Source organism: Micropterus dolomieu, linkage group LG20 (assembly GCF_021292245.1).
Source record: "Micropterus dolomieu isolate WLL.071019.BEF.003 ecotype Adirondacks linkage group LG20, ASM2129224v1, whole genome shotgun sequence".
NCBI lineage: Eukaryota > Metazoa > Chordata > Actinopteri > Centrarchiformes > Centrarchidae > Micropterus > Micropterus dolomieu.
In genome coordinates, this window is record NC_060169.1 from 26,838,889 (window position 1) to 26,859,602 (window position 20,714).

Below are 20,714 nucleotides of genomic sequence, written 5' to 3' on the forward strand. Positions count from 1 at the left end.
AATACAGAGACAGTGGATGGGAAAAACAAAGAATAAGAAAAGAAAGAGATAATGAAAGGAAGACAGGGAGCCATGAATGAAGAAAACATGGGGATAGAAGAGTAACAGAAATAGAGATGGAAAGGGGGTTAATAGTGAAGAAAAAGAGTGAGAGATGTAAGAGAGGAAAAAGCACATTAGAGCAAGAGAGAACAGAGAGAGAAAAAGGCCAGTGTTATATCAGCCACCCCTTGGCTCATCTTTGTGAGAAGCCATTAACGGAGGTGGGAGAACCACATCCCACCAATAAGACCTTATAAGCAGTGAGCTGTTTGCAGGTCATGCAGGGCTACAGCAGCCATTAGCACTTAGTCCTGTGCAATAGGGCTGAAAACAAATTCCAAGGCTCCTGGGCCGGCAGAGTCACACTGAAATGTCAATATCGTTAAGTGGCCCAGTAAATGAGACAATTTGTGAGAGACAGCTGACAGAGGGTGACCTGTCAAGGATGTGTACATTTTGTTTAATGTTTTTTTCCTTTCTCTGTAAGAGCACAAAATGTTCATAGTGAGTGGTTTGTTTTAAACTCAAGGTGATTCTTCAGTGCTCTTTCAAAAGTTGCTGATATACAGAATATTTACTTTGAAAATAGTTCTGCTCCACTCCGAACCTACACAATTTCCATAACGTGACAATTGGAAAAGAGTAAATACACTTGATGAGACTGTATGTTTTGTTAATTGTTAATTTTAGTAGTAAGTGTTGCATTGTATAGGCAAAGTCACAATATGCTTGGCAATCACTGGCCCCTTCACTGAAGCTTGTAACTGCATCCAATATACTAGTTATGCGGTAATGGAGAGACTGTAATTAAACTGCACTAAAATGATTTGCATGTACATGTATGCATGTACATTTATGCTTTATATATTTAATGAACATAGTAGAACCAAACTGGATGAAAAAAATGGTTTTGTGATTGTCCAGGTACATGTAAAAACCTAAACTAAAGGACCTGAAAAATGCAAATGCAATCAACAAATAACTCCTCAGTGCTGTCCCTCTACCTTCACATTTATTTTCAGGGTGATTCTGGAAAGGATAAAACTACTTGCCCTTTATAAGTTCATTATTCCATTAATGTCAGTGTAGAGTGACTAATGACAAGACTTTCCACCTTTCACCTCGGAAATCCAAAGCAAATATACAAATATATTTCTATGTAGTATTTACAGCATTTTTTGTGTGGAACAAATCTAAAATCACAGCGTTGAAGAAGCTTAACAAAGTCCTTTTGCTATGGCCTGTGTTTCCATTTCTGATCATCTAAACTCAAGCAACTGAGCTGCAAACTGACACAATATTTCCTATAGTCATTAACTAGTGTTCATCTGTACCAGCATGTAATCTTTTGAAAACATCATTTGGATTTAATCAGTTTAATGAATTTAGCAGTCCTAGCACTTTTTTAACTTACGAATACAGCCCCCATTTTAAACCCAAAAGTCTGGGCCACATCCAGCTTGAGTTACTGTAAAAAGTAAAGCAAATTCACAACATATTTACTGATAGCTGTGTGTGTTTCCCAAATTAAGTATTGCACTTAATTTAAACTAGAAAGTCATGTTCCATATGACTCATCATGTCACCTATTTAAATTAATTGATACCGTGATGTAATGGACAGTATTAATATTAATGATCACATAACACATAAAGACAAAAGTATCAGGTTAAAAGAAGAAGTAACTAAGACATATAAGACAACAAAACAATAACGAAATGTATGTGCATTCAAAATAGCTGGGTTGAAATTGTAGAAATCCTAAAACAAACCTCAGTTATCACATCGCTCCTTTATCGATATATAATAAAGTAAGAAAACTACAGAAAAACAGAAGAAAAGATAGAATAAGGAGAACATGAAGGACAACAACAACATCACATTGTGGGGTCACCTTGTCTCCTCAGGTACAGCCACTTTGTCCTTTTCCCAGGTAATAACAGGTGTGGGTACTCCCTCAATCTGGCACTCGAAGCGGGCAGCTCCCCCAGCGAGCACTGTTTGTGGTGATGGCTCCTGATGGAACTTTGACAGACCTGAGGGTATAGAGTTGATAGAGGTCAGGGGGGTAATTATCTTCTATTTTGCCCAGAGGACACACACAAAAATGCACCATTTACAAACTAATGATTGTGGAAATTACTTTTTATTAAATGATCTGAAATCTGTGTGTCTACTTTTAGTATGATGAATAGGACACTTTGATGTAGGTCACAGATTATGTGACCGAGCCCCGGTCTACTATTGGTCTACATCTCCCTTTCCATCAGAGTCCACATGGACAGCATTAGAACACATACCAAGTACACTAAATTAAATGGGCTGCAAAACCAATGTGGTCACAGGGGAAAAAGGGTTCTATACACTAATTGCGGGTTCAAGACTTAATACAACCCTATAAAATTAAAACTGACCCATTCACAGTTTTTGTTTAAAATATTCAATATCTTTATTATAAAAACTTGCTCAAGTAAATTTGGTATCTGTGCATAACACTAATACTGTCTCTATTTCACAGACTTCACAGATTATTGTATCCAGGCAATTTTAGGGATTTTAAAGGTACTGTTTAAATTGTGTAATTTAATTAAAGATTTGTTCATTTGTTCCATTTAAATATACTTGAATGTCCTGATTAGGAGAAATGTGGGGATTTAATCAGGCTTGGCAAGAATTTTTCTCTCTCCAGGTCGTGTCTTGGCAGGGCTCCAATTTTCCTCAACACCCCCCCCACACACACACACCACACACACCACACACACACACACACACACACACACACACACACACACTGGACAACTTCCTACTGTAGGTAATACTGAGCACCAGGAGGCAGCAGTGAGCACACTCTCAGGGCCTCTAACCTCTGACCCCAACAGGCTGTTGGCGCAGAGAACAAAACCTTGGCTTTCCCAGTCACTTTGCCTGTAGCTCTGACTGAGGAGTAGAGAGTTGGGGGGTGGATCAAAGGAGAGTGCAAAGAAAGACGACAGAGAAGGCAACCAAAGGCAGAAAGAAAGCAGGGAGGTAACAGGAAAGAAGGAGACTCCATATCCCACTGATATAACCAGGCTAGAAAATGGCAGAAAACCAATTTTAGCCACATAATAGATCCCTATATAATATAATTTTCAGTAAAATGTAACAAAACATCCTGTTGATGCATCTGCATAAATAAATGCATTTTAAGGCAAAAATTTTTGTTAATTCAAATTCATTCTTTCCGGTTTTCTGTAACACATTAACTCCATGTGGAGCTAATAGCAGAACTGATTCAAACCAGACTTCTGCAGCATGAAAACATGTAAAGATCATCCCTCAGAGTTACATACACAAATCTACCTTGCAGGAAGGACAAAGTTGATTCAAACATTTCAAAGAGCTGCTGGTAAAAGAGATACTGTTTTATTATATAAGTGATCACATGTGAACGAATTACACAGCTGTATTTTTTACATTATATTATATTAGATGTAATTTGCTTTTCAAAATATTTATATATAACACCAGAATAACACTACTCACCACACTTTATAATGTTTTATTATCCACAAGATAGTTTTTTCTCATAAAGTGGTCAATTTCCATTGTCAGAACTTAACAAACTGTGCTGCATTGAATCTAACTGATTATGAAAGCATTTCTAATGGCGACAGGGCAGCACTGGATGCTCTTTATTTTGAGTCACTCTAATTTGGAACAAGCCACGCTTACTGCACGATAAAGCCATGTGACTGTGTCTAATGGAGCCGGACTTCTTTTTGCAACCAGAAGAGTTGCCCCCTTCTGGCTGTTCGATAGAATGCAGGTTTAAGAGACTTCCACATTCGCATCAGTTTGCTGACACGAAGCTTTCCGCTTGGGTTGAAGGGAATGTCATCAGTTTTTTCTGGTTTTCGGTCATAAACCTGATCATGGCACCAGTTAGAAGGTAAGTTAAGGGATATTACAGTTCATCCTGAGGGGGCGTGGATTTCTGTATCAAATTTCCTGGCAATAAGAGTGGAGACACAGTGGGTTGTCATCTGACTTTAAACAAACAAAACTATGGAAGGGAGGACTGACACTGAGAGCCTGACACTAGCTCTCAAACTTGGTTCTGCTTTAACATAAAACCAACAAGAGGAGCCATTTTCAGAGGTGGGTGCTCAAACTTGCAGGTAATCACATGGGCACCTCAAGATTTCCATACTCAAGCTTTCCTAATTTTTTTAGACAAGATTTCCTCCAAACCACTGTAAACTTAACGATAAACAGGGTAGACTATTCCACGTTACTCTAACCCCTATCACACCAACTGCTAGACAGGAAACAAACTGGCCATCTGTGTTTTCCTACTGCGCTGAGGGAACAAAGTTTCTCAATGAGTACACAGAGGCTGACACACTTGCTTGGCCATAGTAGCAGAAAGCACTAGATTTGATTAAAAAAACCCAGCTATGACTGTTGCGTAGCAAGCTTTGCAGAGGTGTTGATGATTAACCCCTGCCACTTCTAGCCATTACCCAGCATGATGCCCTTATGTAAACACACCACCTGTAACACTGTCAGAGAGTGCCTGACAGGGTGCCAGACTCACAGCGTGTGTGTGAGCATGTGAGCGTGTGCACGTGTGTAAACTTGAGTGCATGCGGGCCAGGCTATTTGTACCTCAGTGTTTACTCTAGTGTGTGCCATGATGCCTGTACAGGGACTTCTTGGACTGGATCACTGTGTCTATCTATCTATCGAGTGTCGGTGGGGAGTGTGAGTGGTGAACAACAGCTGATCAGCCAGAGTGGACATTAGCCGACGTTAATGCAAAGGGGGCAGGGGGGTGTTCTGAGAAGACACTTTGCCCACGCTGTGATGGAACAATGGCCACTGGCTGAGGTTCCACTGTGAAAGCGTAATGATATTAGCCTTAGTCCATGTCCCCAAGCCTGCAATGAAATTCCATGTCAGGTCCGTCCGCCACCGTGCCGAACACACACTTAGATGTTGTATTGTTGACACAGCACCTTGGGCACAGCTCTATGTAATTTATGTAACCCTTCGTTGCACTACATCTCTCCCTTCTTTGCTCTCTCTCATTACTCTCTGGCCCTTGACTTTCCCCCAACTCTTTCTCTGTCTTTGTCCGTCCCTCTATCTATGCCCCACTTTTTGGCCCCACAGCTATCAGATTGCAGCGTTTTTCCCCTCCCCTTGTGCAAGCAGATAATTCCACCCATGACCTCTTGGCTACCCAGCTTTCAGGCTGACTTACAGTGTGAAAATCCATCAATCGTGCCTCAAGCTTCAACAGATACTTGTAACAGCTACCGGAAAATATGTGCAATATGAAATGTTTATTTCCTATTGAAAGTAATCGGCCCTTTTTAACTTTATAAAGTTGCTCAACTCCGTCAGTTTTGACCTGCCAAACAGCAGCATTGACAAAAGGAAGCCATTTACGGTGAATGTGTGATTAAAAGTGATTCTCCTACTCACCTTTCCATCTTTTCATAGGCATGGGGTGCATAGAGTTTTTGAGACTGGCTGCCTCCTAATAATAGCTTAAAATCATGTGATTCTCATGTCAGTTGAAAACACAGATCAAATAAAGTCCAAAACACAATATCCATCTTTAAAGCATGAAATTAAAAGAAAACGCACTGTTCTAAACATCCTTTATAAAAATAAAAAAAAACTATCAGCAGCCGGTTTGTTTTGGAGGAGGGAGCACACTCTTTATGGTTATGACATCAGCGCTTTGATTGAAATGGGTTGCAAAAGCTGGTAGGAATTAGGAAATATTGACATTCACCTCAGCAGTCCCATAATGAGGAAGGTTAATTGGTCTAATTAACATTAAAATCAGCTTTTACTTCAGCATCATTTACCCATGGAAGTATTTGGGAAATGTAACGTGCACACTATTTTACCTCTGGCATTTTGTCAAGAGTAGAGAGTTAGATTAGAGAGTTGGAGACTGAAATACTGTAGACATATTTAAATATTTTATCTGCATTTAAAGAGGGAGCAGGTCTCTTTCACTGTCTCTCTTGCTCTCCGATACATTCACATGCTTTTAGACAAGGCCACATGCATCATATATACTGCGACAGGGAAAGAGGAGCAGGTGGGTTTCGTAATGTGTTTTCACAGATGTGATCTCCGCTGAAACTGAAACTGAAGGTCATTCTTAATGGTCTCTGAAGCCTTTCCTTTCACCATTACCACAAACCCTTTCCTTTTCTGCCTTCCCACCATTCACCCAACATCCCCCCTTCCTCCCCTTTACACCTTATTGTCCCTCAAACAAGAGATCCTCATAAATAGGCATGTGACAGCTGACAAAAGCAGGGGCATCCACAAAGGATGCTGTCTCATTTTACACAAAGCTAATGACTAAATAAAGACATAACAGTGTGAGAGAAAGAGGCCTCATTGGAAGGGCGATTAAAAAGCTACTGCCTGTCCTCTCGTCCCTCAAACACCTATATTCTCGTTGATTTATACGATATTGGAAAAAAATATACATTGCAAAATTTTTTTTCCTGTAATATAAATTACAAGATGGAAAAATACAGCAGTTTTCACCAGATACATGCAGTGAGTTATGTACAGATGAACAATTAACAATCGTAATTTCATCATTAGGGTAACTTTAACCAGCACTGGGATGAGGTGCCACTCATAACGGGAATACACGCAGCTGTCTCGCATAACTGCCTCTAGCATCTAGGCAACATTAGCTGTGACAGGGTCGCTTGCATGTTTACAGGCAGGTGATACGCACACTCTGCATGCACAGTGATCAGTTTGCTATGTGCTCTGGTGAAGGGTGCACTTAAAACGTCAGGTTGTGGCAGGTGACCAGGGGGGCTGCTTTGCTTGTTTGATAAATTGATGAAGTGTACCCCTTCACCAGAGCACATTGGGAACTGATTAAACTCAATGTATCCATGAAACCTTAAATCAGGCCAAATTATGTAATATTAGGCATCCTGTAGATGAATCATGGAAAATCCTTGCGAGTTTTCTTTTTGTATCAAGCAGCAAAAAAGTTGCAGCATGACATGTTTGAGTTAATTTGCCCTACTTGACATTGCGCATCCTGCAATGTGACTATTGCCGTTCGGATGTCAGGGCTCAAATGATATATAGCGCGGCCCTAAATTCCACCCGCTCTTCCTCTTTCACTCTGATCCAGAGTGAACAGTTGTTTAAGAGTGTACCTGTTCCCAAGACACTTGTTAGTGCTCCACCAGAGGATCAGTCTCCTATCTGAGGCAGAGGAGAACCAAGTTCATCTCCATCCATGCAAGGAAATTCCCTTGACAAATCACATTGCTGTGTGTGTGTGTGTGTGTGTGTGTGTGTGTGTGTGTGTGTGTGTGTGTGTGCGTGCGTGCATGCGTGCATACCCAACTAAATGTTTTCAATGGATGAATGAATCAAACCAACATTCTTTCCATTAGATCAGTGATGCTTCAATTTCAAGCATTTTGACTGGCCCAACACATACATACACAATGCAATAACAACTTTTCAGTGCTTCTTCTCTTATCCCTTGTCATTGTTTCGGGCTTCATTCTAACTTAATGAACACTACATTTGCAGAGGCACCTTAAATAACAATTACCTTCAATACATTTTTCCAGAGGTGATGTCTCTAAATGTCTAGTTTTTGTGTCGAAAACCTCACAAAACATGCATTTTACTAAAGTCTAAAGACTACAAAAAAGCAGCAAATATCCACATCTGAAAACCTGCTACAAGTAAATGCTGGAGATTTTTCAATTAAAATTATCAATCCATTATCAGAATTGTTGCAGATTCAGTTTCTGTCAATCAACTAATCAATTAATAATTGTTTTTAATTTAAACATTGTTTAAAAAGAGATATAGAGATATCTGCTGTTATACTACCAAACTCCAGAGCAGCTTCCTCGCTAAGGCTATGACACTCCTCAATTCATCCTCAGCACTCCACCATGTAAAATAATTTAATTTCGGGATATTTGTAATTTTTGTATATAACGTTTGCTCTTTGTGAGTGCCATAAAGGGACCTACAAACCTTATATAACCCTGTGTTGTAAAATGACAAACAAATCTACCTTCTTCTAGCTTCTACCTTAATAATCATTTCAGCTCAACATGCAAGCTTTGATTTACATTCATTTTAGGACATTTAACTAACTAATCAAAATAAATGCCGACATGGAATCATACATGACCATGCAAGAGCCCTGCATGACTTGCAAATGTATCGGCTGGACACGTACTTGCTAGGAGAACATTTATAGTCCGACTGGTCAGGGCTCCAAGGGCACTGGCACTCACACAGCTGTAGCCCCCCTCCATTCCCTGGGGAGGTTGGCCATCCTTAAAGGTGGGCAGCAGGAGGAGGGATCCGTTGGCCAAATTCTGCAGGAAGTCACCCAGAGGCAGAGGATGGCCATCCTGAAGCCAGGTGACATTGAAAGGTGCATCGCTGACACCGAGGTTACATTCCAGCAAGAGGGGCAAATCTGGCTCCAACACTACATGGCTCGGACCAGCCCCACAGCTCAGCTCCAGCGAAACAGGCCTTTCTGTGGGGGACAAAGAAAGAGAAGTTTGTTAACCATGCTCTGTACCTACAGCAGTCTAGGTTAAGATAAGTTCATGTTTATTCTAAAAAACAAGTCCCTAAATGTTCACATTCAAATGCATTTGTATAACAATTTATAGATTCTCAGTGCAACACACTGTAGGAACCTTTCATTGTTCTGTGAACTATCAGAGTGCAACTGTTATAGCTAAGTGTAAATTAACTGTTGCACTTTTCTTCTTCATTGGTCCAAATATTCATACAACTGTATAATTTGTCATATTTGGCTATTTATATGTACTGCATCAATTCAAGCATTTGGCAATTTGTCATTTTATGATATATCTTAAATAGAATCAATAGTGTTGGCAGCACAGATGAATAGGGGTAGTGCATTCCAGAGGCAGGGTGTTTTGGGGACAGAGAGGAGGCCATACTCAGAGGAGAAGCTGTGAAAATTAAATGGGCGCACGGCTTGAAGGGATTTGCATGTCAGCAGCAGGACATTAAAGTCAGTGAGAAAGAGAGGAACCCCTGCAGTGAGACGTTGGTGAGCTGGTGTGAGATGAGCAGCAGAGTGCTACATAAACTGCAGTCAAAGGAGATGTTGTTGTTTAACCACAGCAATGTTGCCATGCCAAAACTTCAGCATACTTATTTTGAACAATTTAATAACTCTTCGGAAGTTCAGTGTTTTCTTAAATGTAACATCATATTGAAAGAAAGTTGCAAATGAAATGAAAATGAATGAATTCATGGTATCAGACATCACAAGAACATCAGTGTGTTATTCCAACTGCACTTATCTTCCAGATGTTTTAGACACTCCTTTACAATATTCTTTATCTCCTATCTTTATATTACTGCATCTCACCTCTTTGCTCTCTATTTTACAACAGTAAGTGCAGTCAAAGTTTTAATTCAGGTCGGTGAAGAACAAGGTGGAAGGAGAAAATTGAAAAAAAAAAGAAAAGGCTCTCAGGAGAAAAGCGAATTAATGAAAAGAGAAGAGGGGAAAGATCAAGAGAGATTTGGAGATAAAAAGAACTGAAGACTCCAGATCTTGACTGACAAGACGGCAGTCAATTATCTTTTATGAGGAGGCTGGATAGCATTAGACACATAAGGAAAAACGTGAAAAAGGGTCAATAATAGCTCTTCATTGCATTACTTTCAGTAGACTACACATATTTTCCTATGCATGATCTAATGCTAATGCTTTGAATGTGTGCTTATTTCTTAATACATTATGCATTAACATAACATACTGTGTAAAAGAAGATTAACATCTGTTTTGTTATCTGTGTAATAGGAGGAGAAAATAATTTTCTTTGTAAATGGACAATACAGTTACACTTTCTATTATTTCCAAGCTAACTACTTCTCTTAGTGCTCAACAGCACTTCCATGAAACATTTTAAAGGAGCTCCAGTCAGAAGAAATAGTAATAAAACACTGCAAAATATATGCACAACAAATAATGAGGAAAATGAAACAGATTTTACTTGAGCATTGCCATTTAGTACATCTGAACTGTCATAATAAATAATGAAAAAGTAATAAAATTTGAAATAAATGAATCACCACTGCAAACACTGCATCATTATATCCCTGTTGGGTACTTGTTCTTCTTTATCTACTGTATATAGTGTTTATATTTGATCATACTATGTATTGTCATATAGTCGGCTTAGTTCTGTATTTTTCAACGTTTTTTGTCAAGTGAGTCTGGTGACTTTAGCGAGTGTGATATAAGACTGTTTCTGGTTAAACAAAAAGGAACTTACTCTTTAAAAAAGGTCTATCTCTGTAAGGATAGACCCATAATGTTGTCAGACACTAATAACAACAGTCTGAGCTTGTCACAGGCCTGTTTCGCTGCTGCTGAGTGCCGACTGCAGTTTGCTCGCTCAGTACTAGACCAATTTCAAAAAATGTTGTCTAAATCAGTCACATAGGCAGAAAACATGGGGAAATAGGTTCAAGTTAGTTTCTTTAAATGTATTTTTCATGAAGTTATTATTGTACAAGTAATATCATTTAAACTTCCCATATATAGTTAATTTGACAAAGCTCTTTGTGAATTCAGCTGTTTTCTCACATATGTACAGGCGCGCGCGCACACACACACACACACAGACACACACAAACAGGTTTCTTTTTTCTCCAGCATTGGATTAATTAAGTTAATGGGAGATGGAATTTTTTCCTTGATTAAATGAGGCCAGACCCCCTACCATCACTTCCTGATGATAATGCTGAGAAAGGCTGCACAGCGCTCTGGCACACACACCTTCACACACACACACACACACACACACACACACACACACACACACACACACCATGGAGACAACATAAACATGCATGCACACACCCAAAACCCATACAAATAAAATAAGGAACAAACAGGCACAGATGTAGAGAACACCAAAACATGTTCACAGTCTTGTCAGAACAGAAACACTCGCGTACAAGCTTGCCAACACACGAGACAGATCACCTCCACAGCTCCTCTTTTCCTCTCTCCCATTTCAACTAATTAGGCCTCATTAAGTCATTAGAACATTAGCAGCCATTTGCCAGCTCACTGCCAATGGTTTCACTTGGCGAGGGGTGGGGATCATTCTGCGTTGGACATGGAAGTTATTTATGACTCACATAACTGGAGTAGATGGTAGTAGTGGGATGAGGAACATGCAAAATAGGAAAAAAATCTGGAAAACACTCATTTGCTTTCAGCAAGGTTTTGACATCTTAAGCGGTGTAAAACAAATTACATAATAAAAGATAGGTGTCCAACCTAGAAAAGTTAATGTAACATTTTCAGAACTGAGGAATGGCATGACCTACTATCCTTTAAAAAAGTAGGCACGGTAAGCATATCACATATTTCAAGTAATGGCTATTTCATCGGGGAATAAAACACTTGATATCCACACACACATTTGCACCAGAAACCTCAATATGCCCTAGATTTGGGGCCGTGTGTGGGCACACACACATATACACGCATTTTCACATACTAATATAACACGCACGGACCCATTCCAACACACACAGACGCTTGCACGCCCGCACGGTAACTGTCAGTGTCTCATGAGGACACAATGTGGTAAAGAGGGGGGGATCTGTGAAGTGGCCATTTTGCCATTTTACTGTACAAATGGGAGCTGCTGGAAAGGACAGGGTGCACTCTGGGATGTAGTAGCGGCTGTGCGATCTCACTGAGCTGCAGTGAATGGATTGTGATGGCACTGCGCCAAGCAGTTCATAGCTTACTCTAAGTGCAGAGAGGACAGCGGTTTACAAAAGGGAGAGAGAGGAAAAAACAGGAAAAAAGATACAAGGAAGCAAAAATGTCACACATAAATTATACATTGCACCTTTAGCCGCCGACATATTTGACCCTTTATCTGTAATTTGAATAAAGTAAGAAAACAGTGGTTGTATGATTCCAGAGATTTTGTGAAATTAAATCACATGTTTGGTGTACCTCCATACTACTGCCATATATCAGGTGGAGAAATGGATAGACGTAAGAGTTTGTAGATTTGTAGTCCTATTGATAATGAAAGAGAGCCAGCCACTGAAACGAAACACATAAAAACAGAAACACCCTGTCCATGTCTGTCACTCAGACAGAGAAAAAGAGAGAAAGGGGAGGAGAAATGAAGAAGTTAGAGTGGCAGTGCTCTCGATACCATCAACACTTATTCCGCTAGTCCATTTCTGTTAATGGATCACCTATTCACAAAACTTTTCGGAGAACAGAAGGAGAAAGAGGAGGAGAGTGACCAAACACAACAAATATTTCACCCAGCCCGGCTCACTGTCAACAGAGAGTGGACACCCCGTGACCCGAAGGCCACAGCTCAGGTTTCCACAGCCTCTAAAGTGAAGCTATACAATACCTCAGGCCTTTCAGGAACTAGGTACACACACACACAAAGAGGCCTGAAAGAGTCCAAAAATGGGTGCTGAAATAAAATTTTCTTTTTACTCGAGGCAGCAATTCCTCAGACAAATTTCAGAATGAGTCTAATTTACCAAGTGACATTCATACCCCACTTTCATGTCTATGACGGCCATGTCTTTGTAGATGGTTTGTGAATCAACACATCTGTTTTACACAGTTATTAGCTTGTCCTGATATACATCATGTTGGCTTATATATATTTATATATCACAGCTATATAAGATGGCACTTAAACAAGAATAACCGTGAAAGCAAGTCTTTGAGGCTGTACTTTGGCACAGTGGTGATTTCAGCTAAATGCTAACATCAGCATGATAACATGCTCACAATGACAATTCTAACATGCTGATGTATAGCAGACATAATGTTTACCATGTTCACCATCTTAGTTAGCATGCTAACATTTGCTAATTAGCACTATCTGAGGCTGATGGGAATGTCATTAGCTTTTGGTCATAAATCAAAGTATAGGAAAAATTGACCTGATGGTGGTACTGGATGAAACGTTAAGAGATCACCAGTGATGATAATCCATCCAGAGGGGAACATGGATATCTGTACCAAATTTCATGGCAAGCCATCAAATAGTTGTCATGATATTTCACCAATAAACTAAATTGTCAACCTCATGGTGGCGCTAGAGAAAAAGTCAGGCTATCCCTAAAGTCAGCAGACCCAATTTCATGGTAACATATCCAATAGTTGTTGAGATATTTCAGTCTGGACCAGAGTGGTGGACTGACCAACAGCCTGACATTGACATCCATAGAACTACACAGCTAGCATGGCTAAAAGCTGGTTTAATCATACAGTGTTACACGAACAAGCGCCGAGTAGACAAAACGAGGTCACATACTTAAAAAAGTGCAGAATGCAAGGTAAGAAATGGAAAGAGTGGATACGAGAAAAAGAAAGAGACCCAGAATTACAGAATAAAATAGAGGACTGAACAGTGCAGATAGGATTAGGGCAGCCTTAGGATTCAACTGAAAGAGAACAGCAAAATGTGATTACAGACGCTTTTGTTGAGAGGGACCACTAACGCACTCAAAGCAGTGACAAACAGACTGCCTTGTACCTCCTGCTAAATTGACACAGCGGCAGTAGATAATTGCTATGAGTTGTTCCTGAATGATGTTAGCAATGTTGTATTGTACATGTGGGTGGTACTTCTCTGGGGGGAAAAAACAGGGGTGTAGGACATCACTATGCTATGCTCTGAAACCTAAATACAGGCTGAGTGGACAGGGACAGATGGTCTGATTGATAGCACTGGGCAGTTTCCAGCAGGAAAACTTGTGCGTGTGTGTGTTTGCGTGTGAGTGTGTGTGTTTGTTTGGCATGTCTAGATAATACAAACCAAACCCCAAGCCTTTGTTTGCTAATTCAATTATCTTACATCAATAGCAACAAGGTAAAAAAAATAGCCTAGGCACTTAAATGTGCTTGTGGCCAAAACCTACCCACTGTGTGAATTAATCGATATGTTCAAGCCATAGTTTTGATAATCTGAGCAGAGAGACAGCTAGCAATAAATCCTGCTGGGAGGCTCTCGGGTTTCGGTATGCAGGTGGAAATGCCTGAGAAATAAACAAGAAACAGAAAGTCCCTCTGACAGACGCACCTCACTACTGTCTAAATATTTAGGATTTTATCTTGTAGGCTTCATTTCTGGCTTTCCGTGTTAAACATGTTGGCTTGGGTATTGGGTTGTTCCTTCTGTGAAAATGTAAAGCACAGTCAGGTGTCTGAAGCACGCTACACGTTCAACCCTCTTTATGAGTCAAAAATTGCTCTGATGGCAAATTAAAACGCTGTGTTTACTAGTTGAGCAATGCTACTCACAGAGGCCCAACATTTCACTGTATCCAGTGCGACGCTGTGAGTCACTCAACAAACCGAACAGCTGCCGTGTCAGGTGTTGACCGTTCCAGCTGTGTTTCCTCCCATGACTATACAGCAGGGTTCTTCCCACACCCAGTCATCTTAATCACAAACACGCACAGTCACTTTCACTGTCAGAAACCTTGGATACGAGTCGATTGAGTTTACACATCGACATGCTGCAAAATTAATAGACAAAAATGTGCTTTATTCACTTTAAGGGGTGCAATTTTGTCTCTGGTGTAAAACTGAAACTAACTCTAAAATTGTTATTTTCCTTATTAATTAATCTGATGAGTATTTTGTTTGATTCATCAATTAGTTGCCTGAGTTGACACATTCAAATATATATAATTTACTCAGTCTTACTTTCATAGAAGACTGAGAAAACAAGTAAAAGGGGGGTCCCTCATGTCTCCTGTTCTATGTACAGTGCTCATTCATCCCAGTCGGACCTCCTCCAATCACAGAGCAGCACTCCTGCATGAAGGGCCTCCCAGCAGCACGGGGCCTCCACATGGCCATGTCAAGTGCCAGGCCCACTCGCATGAGTCAACAAAGCGAGCAATAAAACTAACATGGGAGTAACACAGGTGATCCAAATCAGAATCTGTTTGTACGCGCAGCTGCACAATGAATGTACAGGAATTTGTGCGGGTGACATTGGTGCACAAGACGACATACTGGTAACGTGAAGGTTCCCAGTTTGTAGAGACAAACGCATAACAAAGAGACATACTAGATGGTAAAACAGTCTAAAAACACTCCCCTCTAACTCAACTCTAAGGGCGGCACATGTACATTTTAACGCTCATGTGCAAGGATCAGGGTTGAGCATCTCACACAAGGTCAGGATGATGCATGAGTCTGCTGTGTGACACTACCTGGTACATGTACTGATGAAGGGCACACTGCACTGGGAGGGCTTCACATATTATGCTCATACTGGGGTTTTCAACAATGACACTTTCCATCAGCAAAGTGAGAGAGACGTGCCATGAGTAACATACTGCATTTAAATGAGAACTAAAGGTCGTGTGTACTCAGTATGAATGCACAAACGATTGTTCAAGAGATTCATAAATGTGTGTATTGTATGATAGTTACAGTGAATATGAGTAATTCAGGAATTTAAGGCACAATCTTCTGCTGCGCTTGCACTAGAATTGTCAACCCTCCTTTGACTTCTAAGCTGGTGAATCTCCTGAAATCTCTTTCTCTCCACAGCATGCACTCATCAATATCTAACAAATCTTCTGTTAGATTTATCTCTATTTACCCACACCGTCCCGCCTAAATGGCCACCTTCGGCGTTATCCTCTGCTCTCATGTGACCAAGCAGACAGAAGGGAGGAATGGAAAGAATGTGAATGCAGGTTAGATGAGCGAGAAAGTGAGCGCCGCCAGACTGCTGCTTCTCTCTCACACACACACAAAGAGAAAGATAAAACTAATAGAATAAAAGCCAAATTAATTTAAACAAAAAAGTATATATATTTACACAGTTGACTTCTTAGTATGTATACTATCTTCAAAAGGACATCTGTGGAATGAATAACCACTTCTATAAAGAGCTGGTATCCTCCCCTTGATGTCGGTTAACCTCATTAAAACAAAATATTTCTGCATCTTCACAAACAAAGATGATGTTCAAGGCTGCCACCACTGTCAATGGAGTTTGGGCTATGGATAGAACAAGTGCTGGGATTAAAATGAGATAATGATTAGGCCATTGGACTGAGGTTAGTGCTGGCTGCTCAGATAATGTACTGTGTGCCACTTTCACTGCAGCTGTGACCCTACTCTGAGCCTCAGCTCAAATCACATCATGTAAAGTTATCAATTACACTCTATGGCCCACCTTAATGACCTAGTAAGCCGACAGGATGAACTGCACAATCCCTCTGAGTTGCATCACTGCAGTAGTAATATCTATTTGTGCTGCCGGGATCAAAGAATTAACAGATAGCAGCATTACCGAAGAGTATCTTCGCATTCTACAAAAATGCTCTGCCAATTTTATATGTCTGGGATATCTGAAAAGTAAAACCTTTTCGTAACGTTTTCTAATAGCTCAGGTGTGAAAAAATGCAGGTACACTGCTGGTAAAGGCACAGTCAAGAATACTATTCTCTTACATATGACATTTTTGTGTATAGTGTGCAAACTGCTCACAAAAGACTTTGAGATGAAGCTTTACATGCTGCACCAGGTAAGATTTGACTCTGACATGTGACTTTTGCAAGCTATGCAATATAATGACTAGTGTAAGTCAAATGGCCAAATTAGAAAACGGCTCTCCTTCAGATGGCTAGATAAAAAGATTCCATATACCTGACACGTCGCTTGGCTTGTCTCGTGGCTCAAATTCTACATACCATCAAAGTATATCTGTAACCCTCCTGTCATGATTGAAAAGTCAAAATGGAACTTTTCCATGAATGCCGAAAAGCCAATAAAGTTCTATACCTGAAAAACTTTATATTAAAAATTATATCGTGTTGGAATACAACAAAAGCCAGAAAATGGAAAGAAATTGAAGCTTTATGATCTCTAAATGTATTTGTTAGGCATTATAATCTCTGTTGAAGGTTTTAGATGGGAAAAGATCTTTCCATTTGTCTATTTTATCTTCAGATTGTTCTTTGTTTTTCCAAAGATCTGACCCTGGCTGATCAAAATACACACGTGTGCTTACTCCAATTTATCACTTATTAGCTTGGACATTTTCCAGATATAAGTGGCCGGGCTATTTACAACTGAAAAAAAAAAAAAAAACACTAACAAAATATATTCAACACAACGCTTCTGTGCTCAAGATTGCTTCTCTGGCAACACAAATAGGCACACACAGGGCACCATAAAAATCAACAAATTCGCTGCATAAATATACCCAGCTGAAACTAAGCCCAGGGCATCTTTAAATAATATGCATCCTAATTTAGAAAGGACTCTGGGGAGAGGATCAAGATGCACTCACAAATCGCAGCTGACACACCCACGCTTACACGCAAAAAAGCAGGCTAATGTGTAATGAGCTATTCTCCACAGGCACTGCTGCCCAACAAGCTCTGGTTTCTCAAGAGAGTCTCAAGAGACCTTTGTAGGTATGCTCACAGAAATACTGATAGAGCGCGATAAGTTTGGACCCAAACTTCAAACAACGAACATAGTCATTAAAGGTGCAATTTACCCGCTGCACTTGTTAGAATAACAACCACAAACACAACCTACACAGACTTTTGGTGACCAGGGCAGTTTCATACTGATATTAGACACATGAGCAGTAACAGTAAAGGCCAATGCAAGTCGATCTACAACCCGCATACGTCCCTCTACAAATTTAATGTTTAATATTCTGCAGCTGCCACTATACGGGAGGTTGAACAGCCGGCCCTCTGATGTAGACACAACCAACTGGAGCTGAACACACTCTAAACATTACATATGGTGGTAGAGTTCAGGAGTAGACATGGATGACAACTCTTAGGGGACCTAAAGGTGGAGACCAACATTTACTCCATCTTCCTGCATCTTCTATATGGCATATATTTGTTTCTGTGGCTATTTCTTTACCTATTTGGGTATATATATATATACACATATATAATGTAGCAGTGTGTCTGTTTGTTAGTCAGTACATTGAGAACCACTGACAGCTTCCAGTTCAGATACCATTTTGACACCAAGTATGAAACAGGACAACCTCCAGAAATACCACTACATCACTGGTGTACTGGAGCCTTGTGGACTAGCACAACATAATCAGATCGTTAGGCAAAAGCAGTCAGCAGGAAGAAAACTAGTGCCAGAAAGCAAAAAAAAACAAAAGCTTTAAAAGAACCTTTAAAGCCACTTTGTTTTGGTTTGCTGCTTTTAGCACCAATCAACCTGTTTAGTAACACAAGCCATTTGTTCGCTTACTTGCACAGTATGAAATTTATTCTATGATTGACAATGTAAACAAGTCGAAGTGAATCCAGCATCTAAAGAGCCAAAGAGAGCAAGACATTTTTCTCAATATTTGGAAGATCAAACAGTGGCCATTAGAGTTTTGAACTTGTATTAAAAATGTAGTATGAAAAGAAAACTCCAGTGGGAGGCCCATGGGGTTTTGTTTGTGCTGTAAATGTTACACAGTGGTAACCATGAAAATCTATCAAAAAAAAAGGAAAAGGTTTGTTACTAACCTCAGCTTTTGTTGCACATTTTTATTGCAATTTCAAGCTGCTATTATGACACAAATGTAAGAGTTTATCTCACAGGTTTGTGTAGTTGTGTAGTACATTGTTTGAATTGTCCAACAATCAATTATTCATTAACACACACATTTCAGCATATGGTCTGCTCTGCTTGACATTACTCTGGTGTTGTGACACCCCGAGACTGAAGCCAAGATAATGGAAGTAAACACAGAGGCAAAAAGAATTCAAATTAAATTTGTAAGTAAATGTTGAATTGTGAAACAGCTGTTAAACGTCAATTCAATTTAGCACCGGTATGCATGTCATGCAGAATATCGTTCAACTTTATTGCAGCTAGTGATGCAACTTTTGAGACAGCGATACCTCTGACTTCACTATGGGAGCCCTGTGAGGCAAGTCAGAAAAAAAACTCTGTTCATCCATTTTATAAGTCTGACTGAAATAGTTTTCTATCCTGTGTTCATGACTTATAGGATAAACTTTTTAAGTTTCTAGTATTTGTTTTTAGTAATACGCTTTCGGCCACAAGAGGCTGAAGTGCACTAATACCCCATGTTCTAAATAGGGTTTAAAGTATTCATGTTTTCTTCCAGGTGAGTTTTAATTTCTCCATACACTCTCTTCACAAGGTACATCTATGTTAGCATGTTATGTAACATTACTGTTATGTCTTTCTTTTGACAAGACATCTCTTGTAATCTTTGCTTCACCTGGAAGAAAACGGATCCTGACAAAAAAAAAAAATTACCTGACAAGACTTTTTTTAACCTGTTTTTACAAATGTAAAAAAAGGAATTTAGATCATGACCCTTTTTTCTCCTGTTCTTAAGTCCTAACACAGGAGATAAAACTATTTAGATCAGAAACTGCATCTTCCTTCAACTTGCCTCTGCTGCAAACTGAAATGTATGCATTTTGTGTTAAATTTGAAATGTAAAAAAAAAAACATTACAATGTTTGTAACACACCAAACTCACTAGATTCAAAATATCTTCCTCTGACACTGTGCCAAGCCAAAAAACATAACCCCTTGTGTAATTTTACATCTCCATGATATTTAAGCTAGAAAATGGACTTTGCCCCAGAGTACCCTGGTGCAATGTGTTGAATAAATGGTTGACTCAAAAAACATTTCCCTCCCACCACCATGCCTAACACTGCTCACAGTAACTTCAGCAGTGTGATTCCTACAGGCACATTTTCCTCGGGTGTTCAGTCAAAATATTAACTTTGTATGAAACAAGCTGCTGAGATGACCCTGACTGACCTGAGAATATTAGAGGAATAACAGTGGGTTTTGCCTCGAACAGTAACTCAGAGACTAGATGTTGAGTTGTAGAGTTATCCATATCCAATAAAATAATGTAATTTAATCCTTCCTTGAGCTGAAATCACACAGAGGTAGTGTAAGGTGATTTCAAAGAAATCTAAAAATAAGACATCAACAGTGTTAATGGATTGGCTCACAGCCTTCACAGGCACGTCAGGAGCATGTGAGTAAATGCTGCTCATTTGGATACCTTTTATTTACTTTTAATTACAGACTAACACAAAGTTTACAGTGCAACACAATAGCTGTTCACCACAGTCTACATTGTTACTGTCTGATAAGGTAATATTACAAGTTAATACAGGGGCTGAAATTAATGTGAGGTGCTTTTTCCCCTTAACTGTAGCATATCACACTCTGCTGCTACAGTGGAACTGCAGGAGACTGCTGTTGCTCTGGGCATCTCCCAAATGTGTGACTATGTGAGTGTTAAGCTGAACCGCGCAGAAAAGCATCACGTGAGCTCGAGCAACACTTGCTAAACACATCAAATGACTAGGAGGACTGAGAGGAGTGGAACACTGTGAAGGCATTTGGTGCATCGAGGGTAAATGATCTCATGTGATATTCTCAGTCAGTGTAGTGCCAAGGTTTCATCCTGCAATTGTTGCTGTCTTTACAATTTTCATGTGTATATAAAAAGGTCAAAGGCGTTACAAAAATCACATTCATTTGCTCAAAAAGTGTTGTGGGAGCGCAGATGTTTTGTTTT

The 20,714-nt window shown here is 39.8% G+C and overlaps 1 protein-coding gene across 1 annotated transcript in view; it reads right to left on the bottom strand.

The window, feature by feature from the left end:
• The window catches only part of igdcc4 (immunoglobulin superfamily, DCC subclass, member 4), a 43,957-nt gene that overhangs the window by 18,851 nt on the left and 4,392 nt on the right, over positions 1 to 20,714 (bottom strand). Inside the window, exons 2-3 of the mRNA XM_046032878.1 lie at positions 8,297 to 8,605; positions 1,937 to 2,078 (exon numbers count right to left, since the gene is read on the bottom strand). Coding sequence (XP_045888834.1) covers positions 1,937 to 2,078; positions 8,297 to 8,605 — 451 coding nt within the window. The remainder of the gene's footprint in view (positions 1 to 1,936; positions 2,079 to 8,296; positions 8,606 to 20,714) is intronic.